The sequence below is a fragment of the Microtus ochrogaster genome, chromosome 10 (assembly GCF_000317375.1).
Source record: "Microtus ochrogaster isolate Prairie Vole_2 chromosome 10, MicOch1.0, whole genome shotgun sequence".
In the NCBI taxonomy this organism is placed as follows: Eukaryota; Metazoa; Chordata; class Mammalia; order Rodentia; family Cricetidae; genus Microtus; species Microtus ochrogaster.
The window spans coordinates 52,302,950-52,313,172 of record NC_022016.1 but is presented as its reverse complement, the minus strand read 5'-3'; the positions used below and the strand labels follow the sequence as shown (position 1 = coordinate 52,313,172).

General features: G+C 49.4%; 1 protein-coding gene across 1 annotated transcript in view; it reads right to left on the bottom strand.

The window, feature by feature from the left end:
* Sesn2 (sestrin 2) overlaps positions 1–3,677 on the bottom strand; it is a 21,167-nt gene extending 17,490 nt beyond the window's left edge. The window contains exon 1 of the mRNA XM_005353125.2: positions 3,265–3,677. Within this exon, the coding sequence (XP_005353182.1) occupies positions 3,265–3,354 (90 nt within the window). The 5' untranslated portion in view covers positions 3,355–3,677. The remainder of the gene's footprint in view (positions 1–3,264) is intronic.
* Positions 3,678–10,223: the final 6,546 nt, after the last annotated feature.

Below are 10,223 nucleotides of genomic sequence, written 5' to 3'. Positions count from 1 at the left end.
TGGGGGTGTGGCTGTTGCTACCATTGGCTTTTTCTCCATTTCCAACTGAAGGGATCCTGTGGAGGCAGGAACAATGAAGTCAGACCACCCTCTGGGAGGGCTCACTAGGGGGTCTTATAGGCCTTCGGTAAAAGGGACTACCTGCTTCAGAGAACAGGCCAAGCTCCTAATTCAAAGGCTTGCTAGACAGTAATTTTTGTGTTAAACTCGAGAGCTCCCACACTATTTACAAATGATCCATATCAGTTTGAAGGCTACGGGGCTTATTTATTTTGCATAGGAGAGTCAATTAAATGTCTAAAAATTAAGCACCAACTCCAAGTGTCAAATGCGCAGTTTGAACCCCGAAATGCCTGGCATCCTCTACCAGGCCCTTTCCGCTCTACCGTAACAGTTTCTGGAAACCACCATTTAACCCAGCCGCATTGGCCCCTCAGTAGCCCAGCCTCTGTTCTTGTTCTCTGGAGTCTGCCAGCCCCAGGACTCAGTTAGAGATACCTGCTAAGACATTCTGCCTGCTGGGACTGCACACTATATGTCAGCTGAACTCAGACAGGAGCCTGGTTTACACCTGAGCTGAAAGACAGAAAAGCAGGCCCAGCAGAGCAGCAGACTAGCATGGGCTAGGCCCTGGCTTCAAGGGCTTTACATGTTTGATCTCAACCATCCTGAGACAAACAAAACTTATCCCCTCTTTAGAGAAAATGGACCGAAGCTCAGAGTGGTCCCCTTCCGGGTCCAGCACAATTCATAAGGAGCTTCGGAGCCTCAACAGTGCCATTTAAACACTTAGTTGCAAAGAGGCTTGCGGGGTCTCCCTGGTCCAGGAGAGGGAGGCAGAAAGGCCTACCTTAGATGGAGCTAACTCACAAAGGAGAAGGGACTAGAAGTGGTGCACAGAGGGACTCATCGGGAGGGGGGGAGCTTTTTCTGAGGAAGTCACGTTTGAGGAAGTTATTCTAGAATCCAACACGGTTTTGAAAACATACCACCCAAGGCAAGGGTCGGAGCCTCGAACTCTCGGGAGACAAGCGCATCTGAAGGCCTGGACATTCCGGAGGGTCTGAAACAGTTGAAGTACTTACTAACCATCCGGCCCTTCCCTGAATCTGGAGCTCTGCAGTCTGGAAGATGGGCAGCCTATCATCAGATCAGGATTCTACTGATAGCAGACATCTGTAAGGACATCTTCTCTCTTTCCTTTTATATATTTTTAGGGTTTTTTTTTTGTTTGTTTGTTTGTTTGTTTGTTTGTTTTTTGAGACAGGGTTTCTCTGTGTAGCCCTGGATGTCCTGGAACTAGCTCTTGTAGACCAGGCTGGCCTTGAACTCACAGAGACCCGCCTGCCTCTGCCTCCAGAGTGTGCACCACAACTGACCAGCAGGTCATTTTTTCATGAAGGAGAAAAAGTAGAAATATTGCAAGCATTGTCAGCTTTCTCTAATACTGTAAAGTAACCTTCTTAAATTCAGTGGTTGGGGGACACTGTAATCCCAACACTCAGGAGGCTGAAGTGGGAAGAGGGTCATGAAGTCGAGGCCAGATGGGACTGTAGAGTGAGACCCTGTCTGAAAATGGGGAGATTGGGAGAGGCTTTCTCTAAGGCACCCCATCTCCCTGAGGAACTGACCACCTGAGATCTTTTCTGCCAGCACCGTGGGGAAAGATACCTGCCGTCTCTCCCCACTCAGGCAGCAGAGAACAGACTCAGGAAGTCCCTTGAGAGGCACTGGGGATGGGGAGGGGATGTCTGCTAAGCCAGTCTGACAGAAGCTAGCATTTTTAATGCAATAACATGTTCTCTGCAATAAATATGTTTCAGGCACACAGCTCAGGCTTTTGCTTGTATTTTAAATTAATTTGTTCAACAGTCTCGTGGAGATACCATCAAATATCTATGCAAGAGACTGCAATCAAAGAGCTCACTTGGCCAAGATAACCCAGCAAGAAAGTGGAGGGTGGGCCGAGAATCCAGCACTCAGCAGTGCATGGCTGCTCTCAGGGACAACATTGTTCACAAAGCAGACAAACAAGAGTGACCAGAAAAGAATAGGCAGAAACAAGGGTCATTTCTTCACCCAGATTCCTAAATATTCAAAGAAACCACCGGCCACTGGATGGAGAAGCAAGAAATGACATTCCTCAGACATGGGCTGAAATATTCTTAGAGTTACACAGACGCCTTAGGACTAGCCCTTTACCCATTCCCAGCCCCGTCACTACACCAGCTCTGGCAGTGTATCGTCCACACTCCTCTAGGCTCAGAAATATCTTCGGCAGTGCCAAACATTCTCCAAAATCCTAGACATAACACAGGGCAAAGGCTAAGGATCAAGTGAAAAGCAGCCTCTTTCTCGGGCCTTCTTGGGTCTCAGTTTTCTCATTCTGTAAAATGGGGCAACAGTACGGTTTGCATTTGCTGCCTTTGTCAGACAAAACCTGTACCCTGCATACAGTAGGCCCTCCAAAAATAATAGAAGGGGTTCATTGTCGAGGCTGCTGGGAGGAAAAGGGGCTTTGTAACAGCATTACATTCGTCTCCCTGCGAAGGCCCTCTACTCTCTGAGGAGACAGCAAAACAAACTTTGAGGACCCCAGAACATTTTAATAGGGAGCAGCCTGAGACTTTTTAGTCTTCGGGAGTGGGGACCAAGGGTTATTCGCTGTCTCCCCCAGCTCTGGCCGCTGCCGCGGAGGATCAGGCAGCCATCCAAACCCCTAAAGCACTCCGGCCAATTTCCAGATCTGGGGTGCAGGCGGGGACTGGGGAAGGGGATAGATCTTCCTTGGCCAGTTCCAGAGGGCTCACTCCCTTGGTTTCGCGATAGGTGCAGAAACCGATCCTAGAAAGAGCTCCGGGCCGCCTGCCCCCACCCAGAGGAAGGGAATCTGCGGAAGGGGGCGGGGAGGAGGAGTGGTCGGGTCTCTCCGGCCGGGATTTGCCTGGACTTGAAGACGCCCACTCCACCAGAGCACAAACCCAGAGAGCCACGAGGAGGCGTCCCCTCTCATTGGCCAGGAGTCCGAAGGAGCCAGGGAGGGCTCCGCAGCCCCCTCCCCCCGCAGGGTGTGTGTGTGGGGGGGGGGGTGAGTGAGGGCGAGGGGAGGGGAGGTAAGAGACCAGAGGCTGCAGTTGATGCAACCCTAGTCCTAGCTTACGTGCTACCAGACCCTAAGCCCGGTGGGCGCTCCAGACTTAGCTCGGGACAGCCCGAACCTCGGCAGTGGCCGGAGAAGAGCGGTGTCGCCCGGCTGCTGCTTACCTCTTGGGTCCCGGGGCCCGCGACGCCGCCCCTGGCGAACGGCAGGTAGTCCTTGATCTCCGTCCGGCACTCGGTGTCCGCAACGATCATGGTGTGCGCCAAGACCCAGCCGCGGCTCGTCCGCGCCTGGGGCACTCAAGGGGGTCTGGGGCGGTCGCTCGCCGGAGGCCGGAGCTAGGGGTCGCCGGGGAAGCTCGAGAACCCTGGGGTGTCTCTCGGGATGCGTAGAACCGGCGCTACCACGCTGGACACTTCTTCCAGCCCGGCTTGGGGAACTGCGGCCGGCCTCGGAGGCCTGGGGTTGGCCGCGGCGCACGGCTTTTCACGGCCCGGGGTGCCTCGGAAGTCCGCAGTGGCCAGCGCTGCTCGCGAAGCCGGCGCTCTTCAGCATCCCCACCGCGGAACTGCCAGCCAGCGCTCGCCGGGCTCTGTCAGCCCGCTGCGGTCCCTGGAGGAGGGCGGGGACAAAAAAAGCCCCCACGGAGCAGCCAATCAGAGGCCTGTTTCCCGGGAAGGCGGGGTCGACACCGCCCTCCGGAGCCAGCCATCTCTCCAATCAGCATCGAGAAGCACCTGGGAACTCTGGGAGCTGTAGTTGGCCTCGAACAGATGCTGCAAACTTTTGCAAGAAGGTTTAGTCAGACCTCTGGCAATACCAGATGAGAGTGACAGCCCAGAGAGTCATTTGGGCTCTGTGATGAAACGGGACTTCACTGGGCTGGGCCAGACAGCCAGGTGTGAAATCCCTTCCGAGTAAATTCTTCAGCTTTCCAGTTCCTGGAGGGACTGGTTAGGGCTACAGAGAAGCCCTAACCACATGCAGTTGCTCTAATTATAGATCAAATACCACATATTTGAAGTCCAAGAGCCACCACCCTGTCCCCTCCGGTCTTCAGAGAGCTGCACCTTTAGAAAGCACTAAGCCAAGGAAATCACCTACCTTATTTGCGGCGTCTCTGGAAAAACCCTCCTTGACAAAATACCCTTGGCAATCTTAAATTTCATCTCAATCCTTATTGCTACAGTTTCCCTATTCTACTCTGCCTGGGTGCCTTCATTCCCGTCCTTCACCCTCCAGGCGCTCCTGGAAACTTGGTAACTTAGGTGTCTGTCTGGGTTTATTCTCACTTCTCCCTCTGGCCACTCCTGTCTGACTCCGCTTTTTCCTTCCACTCCCTAAGCGTGGGTGCTCCCCCAGTTTCTGTTTTTATCCCTCTTTTTTCTAGACACTCACCCTCGTCACTTCTGGTACTCACCTCTCCTTTTGCGGGGAGATTGGTTCTTCCAGCCCCACCCTCCCCTCTCCCCCCCCCAGCACTGTAAGCTTGCTTCACCCATTCACATCCAGTAATCTCATCCTTCACTGTGTTTCTTCAGGCCTCTCTTTTTGTTTCAATTTAAGTTCTCTGTCTTCTAGTCAAGGAGTCCTGGACAGGGCCAGAGCTGACTAGTCTTTTCAGATCCCCTCTGAAATAGTCTGAATTAAGTTTATGGTACCAGAAATGATCTGATCTGACTAGGTCTAATGCCTGTCTAGCTACTGTGGAGAAGGCAGTTTGTCCACCCCCTTCTGAGTTCCCCAGGCACTTGGGCTGGGTCTTTCTCTCTGCATTTTAATACTTCTCACCCTTGTATTATCATTTTCCATGTATTTGTCTTGTTTGAAATTTTTAATTATAAACTTGTAGAGGTCAGGGTCCGTATTTTGACATCTTTTCCTCCTCCATGCGCCACTTGGCATGATATCTTTTTAGTAATAGACCCTTGGTCACTGAATGACCCTTTGGGTTAAATTCTCTTCTAAACAACTCTACATCAGATTCAGCTTTCATTGTAAAAATATATACTCTGTGGGCTGGAGATGGGTCCTAGTGTTACAGGATTCAGTTAGGATCCTATTCTCATTACCATCAGACACACAAACAAAAAGAACTGTAATGTTAATGGCCAGATTTAAAGAAAAATCCATTGGTATTTCATCAGCTATCAAATAAAGCTAAACCTTTAGGCTGGGCCTCAAGGCCTGCCACGATGTGTTTCAATCTACTTCTTCAGTCTTATCAGTCACATCCATGATCACTACTATCTGCAAGTTCTACCCGTTGAAATCATATAAAGAATTCACTGCTTTCATCCTGTTTGTGGCCTAAACGAAGCCTTCAAGATGCTACTTCCTCCGGAAGCCTTCTTCAGCCCTGTTTGCCAAACTCACTGAACTTCGTTGCCGTGTTCACAAGCCTTACCTCTTCCTTCCAGATAATAGGCCACACTGCCAGCCACTCACACAAAGTGAGGCCACTTCAGGTTAGAAAGGTAAACTGATGTCCAGGTCACACAGCAGCATCTTCTTTTGACTGCTTTAAGCTCGGAAAAACCTCATTTATAAGCCAGTAACCCTGTCTGTCTCCGTACCTGTCATCGAACTGGCATGTGTATTTAATACTTTTTGTTTCTGTGCTGGGGATCAAGCCAGGGTCTCCTATATGCCAGGAAGTGCTTCGCTGAGCTACATCTCATCCCCCGGCCAGTACATATTTTTGAATGACTATGAGTGGTTGTCTTAATAAGAATGAATAATCCTTTAACAAAGATGAGCATAGTGGTACATTCCTGTAATCTGGCATTCAGGAGGCAGAGATGGAGGATCACCAAGGGAAACCTAAGCTACCTGAGGGAATCTGCCTAAAAAGAAAAGGTGATTGACTTTCTGATCCTCAGAGATGTGACTACAGGCTGCACGTACACGTACAAGGACGATTCTGTGGGGGGAAAGCAAATCAGAAGACACTAGTAGTCTAAAGCAGATGGGGTTTTTTGTGACCCAGCTTTCAAAGAATGAAAGCAGAGGGGACATAGGCTCAGAAAAGTATTCGGCTCTACCAGTGAGAGTCCAGGATACACCCATTATCCCATTATAACCCTCACCACGACTTCCCCAAGCAGGCTTTATGTCCCCACTTGGCAGATGACAAAACCAAAGCTCTCAAGAGGTGCGCCGGCTGAGTGTTCAAAGGCAGGATGACTCCATAGCAGAAACTGCCACACCGGCGATGAGAGAAGGATGTGCGTATGTCTAAGAGGCAGGCTGGCACTTGTCATTGACGCCTAAAGCAGATATATTAATGAGGAGTAAGAAACATAACTGTAAAGTGGCCTCTCATGGGTATGTCGGCTCGTCTTCGTGACAGGGGCCTCTGTGGAAAGCTAAGACGTCCCTTGAAGATGGCTAGGGGAGCTGGAAGCTGAGCAGGAGCAAGCAGCATGGAGGTAGGGGGGAGAAGTGGTGGGCTACCTCCCCGCAGAGAAAGCTGCTCTTTCCCTTCCTCTCAGTAAATACTTCTGAGCACGCAGTGTGCTCCGTTTGCTGGGTTGGACAGGGCACTGGAAACCCAGCAGGGAAGCTACAAGCCCAGTGAGGTCTGTGTGACGGTGGTTAGACGCATTCCTCCCCTCCCCCATGCCTTGAATTTTTGGTTCAGGCTAGGTCTCCTTCCTCCTCCTGTTGCCATCCTCTCTGGACTGTTGCATCAGCTGCGTTAAGGCCACTGATTGGCCAAAGCTATTTTTATTCCTCAATCATGTCACAGTCTTGAAAACATATCCAGATCAGATCTGAAATGTTTTTTGAGACTTCTTCAGCCTCGGGTCCTCTCAGATTATGAATCTAATGGGATTCTCATCTGTGTGTGTGTGTGTGTGTGTGTGTGTGTGTGTGTGTGTGTGTGTGTGAGAAAATTAGTTTTGTGGCATCAAATTCTTGGGTTACTTTATTACAATGCCCTTACATTATGACCATTCTGGGGGCTATGATTTATTACTCCCTGTGTCTTATTGTTTTCTGGCTTCAGCCCCCCATGTGCAGAACATATTTCTTTCTCTCTCTGCGTAGCTCTGGAGCCTGTCCTGTAACCCGCTCTGTAGACCAGGCTGGCCTGGAACTCACATTTAAGGCTTGCACCATTACCATCAGGTGCAGAACCCAATTTCTGCCCAGGCAAATCATGTAGGAAAGAAACCTCAGTCCAGTAGGTTTGATAAGTCCAAAGGAGACACTCCACACACCCACCAAAAGCTTGTTCACACATCCATTCACTTACCAATTAGGCAGGCATTGTGGGAGGTGCTGAACACGGTCCTGAGCTAACAAAACCTCAGCTGGCCCCGACTTGGTCCCTCCAAGTTGTCACCGACTCTCAGAAACAGAGTCAACAATCTGAAAAGCATTTTTGAGGGTCAGGCAACTGTTTTTATCTTTATTCAACAAACTGAACTTGTTTCCTTTCCCAACTCTTAGAATCGGTTTTTCTTTCTTCCTTCTTTCTTTACTTCCTTCCTTCTTTCTTTTTTTTAATTTTTCCAGACAGAGTTTCTCTGTGTAACCTTGGCTGTCCTGGAACTTGCTCTGTAGACCAGGCAGGCCTCGAACCTACAGATCCGCCCGCCTCTGCCTTCAGAATGCGGGTGTTAAAGGCGTGCGCCACCACTGCCCGACTAGAATCTATTTTCTTATCTACAAAACCAAGGAATTTAGAAAAGAGTCCTCTCTCCAATCACTATGCAGAGAACTAGCGTTTCTGGATGACGTCACTTCCCTCGACTGCACATTTTGGATAGAAAACTTCAAGTTTGGAATAGCTCATACTTAGTAATAAAATATGAACGCTAACCTACTCTGGCTGCTTTTGGGCAATCAGCGGGACTTTTCTAGTTTAATAATTTTTGCGAGCCCGCAGCGCTCCCTGCAGGCCATATTTTGCTACAGCTCAGCCACCGTGGACTGAAAAAGACTGACAAGGCCTCTCCAAATGATTCCGATTCCGTACTGGACTGTCAGGCCCCCGTGTCAAGGCTTCAAGGTCTTCACAAGAGGCTAGACGATGGCTAAGTAAATATCGCGTAGCTTCTGAAAGAGTCTAGGAAGAATTAAGTTTTCACAAGACTTCAAGACCTAAATATTTCTCCCATTGTTCTGGCCCTCTCATCGCACAGGCAGAAAACCTCTGCTCAAGAGAGAAGGAATTCGTTCAAGACCCTCGGAAAGCTTGTCCGCGGGGTGGAGACTAGATCTGAGGTCCAGCCAAGCGACACTTGAACAGGCTGGTTCAGGGGCAGCTTATTCTCAGAAAGAACAATCTCTTTGCTATGGTGTCCTGCTTCTCCCCCGCCATTCCAACAGGCTCTTTTAGGACAGGGGAGATGAAGGATGCGGTCCTAGCTCTTCAAACCTGTGTGAAATCTGGACAAGTCATTTCTCTCTGTGTCAACGCTTTGATGTAAGCTAACGCGTGAAAACCCTTCAACGGGGCTTCGTGCAATCGGAGTGGTCAATAAAGCAGCCGGGGTTATTATTTTATGTTGTTGTTTTTCCCAAAGTCTCCTTCGACGAAAGCTGCATCACTGTTCTTTTTTTTTTTTTTTTTTGAGCTCAGCAACAGGCTCTTCTTACGCAAATTGCGGCGGCCAATGAGCAGGGAGGTGGGCAGGGTTGTGTGCTAGCCAATAGGAGCCCGCAGCGACGCTCAGGATAGGACCAGGCGGGTTTCCAGGCTGATTTCGGAAGCCAGTCTCCAAGGCTGTTGAAGGGACCGGAAGGGTCTTTGAAACCTTCCTATCTGCCTATCAACTGGGCTCTGATTGGTGTAGAACCCAGCGCCTACCTGTCCTCTGCCCTCCCAGAGCCGAGCTGGTAAGGAAAGGCTTGCTTTTTTTTTTCTTTTAACTTTTTGAGACCCGGTCTCCTGTACAGCAGACGGGACAGGAACTCAAAAGCTGGTCTTGACTTTGTGATCCCCCTGCCTCAGCCTCCCTAGTAGCTGAGATTACAGGTTTGTATATCCTCCTTGGTGTTTTAAATCGCTACACATTTTTATCCATCTACATTTAAATGCTTCTCGGGGCACGATGGTGCACAGGCGTGTGTTCAAAGCCAGGCTGGACTGCGTAGTGAGTTTGAGTAACTCAGTAAGAGCCAGTCTCAAAAACAAAACAAAACAAAACAAAAAACCTTGAGTAGCTGGGTTTACAGACCAGACTGCACGAACTTGGTGCTTTTTTTTAATAGTTATTTTTATGTGCTTTGGTTTTTTCCCTGCATGTAGGTCTGTGTGAGGGTGTCGGATCCCCTGGAACTGGAATTGGAGACAGCTGTGGGCTGCCGTGTGGGGTATTGGGAATTGAACCCAGGTCCTCTAGAAGAGCAGCCAGTGCTTTTAACCTCAGAGGTCTCTCTTCCAGCCCAATCTTTTTGAGGTCTTGCATAATGGGAGGGTCTCCTGTGGCACAGCTTTTCTTGGACTTTATGTATCCCAGAGGATGTCTTTGAACGTCTGATCCTCCTGCCTCCACCTCCAGAATTATAGGCCTGTGCCATCATGCTGGGCTCTTCAACTTTTACTTCTTGTAAAAATTATTTTTTGTTTTATATGTACAGGTGTGTGCTTGTATATAAGTATGCAAGGTGCCCTCAGAAGCCTGGGGTGCATGAGACCTTGACATGCAAAAAAGTGTTGGAGCAATTTCACATAAAATCCCCTATTTATGATTTCTCTTGTGTCACTGAGCACACCAGCCAGTAGCTAGACTTGTCTTTTCCTGTTTTCAGCAATCATAAAGTACGGAGGCCATTTAGCTTACCCACATTATCTACAGGAACCTGAATCTAAAACCCCAGAAAACATACAATCCTCAACATAGCTGATCCTGGCAGCCCATGCCTGGAATCCCAACTCTTGTGGCTGCTAAGGCAGATCACAAGTCCAAAGCCAGGTTGAAAAACTTAGTATGATCCTGTTCCCCTGTTCCAAAATGAAAAGTAAGGGGTGGGGATGTTGGCCAGACTACTCATCAGTTAAGAACACTGACTGCAGCCCAGTGGTAGTGACAGAGGCAGGCGGATCTCTGTGAGTTCGGGGTCAGCCTGGTCTCTAGAGTGAGTTCCAGGACAGGCTCCAAAGTTACAA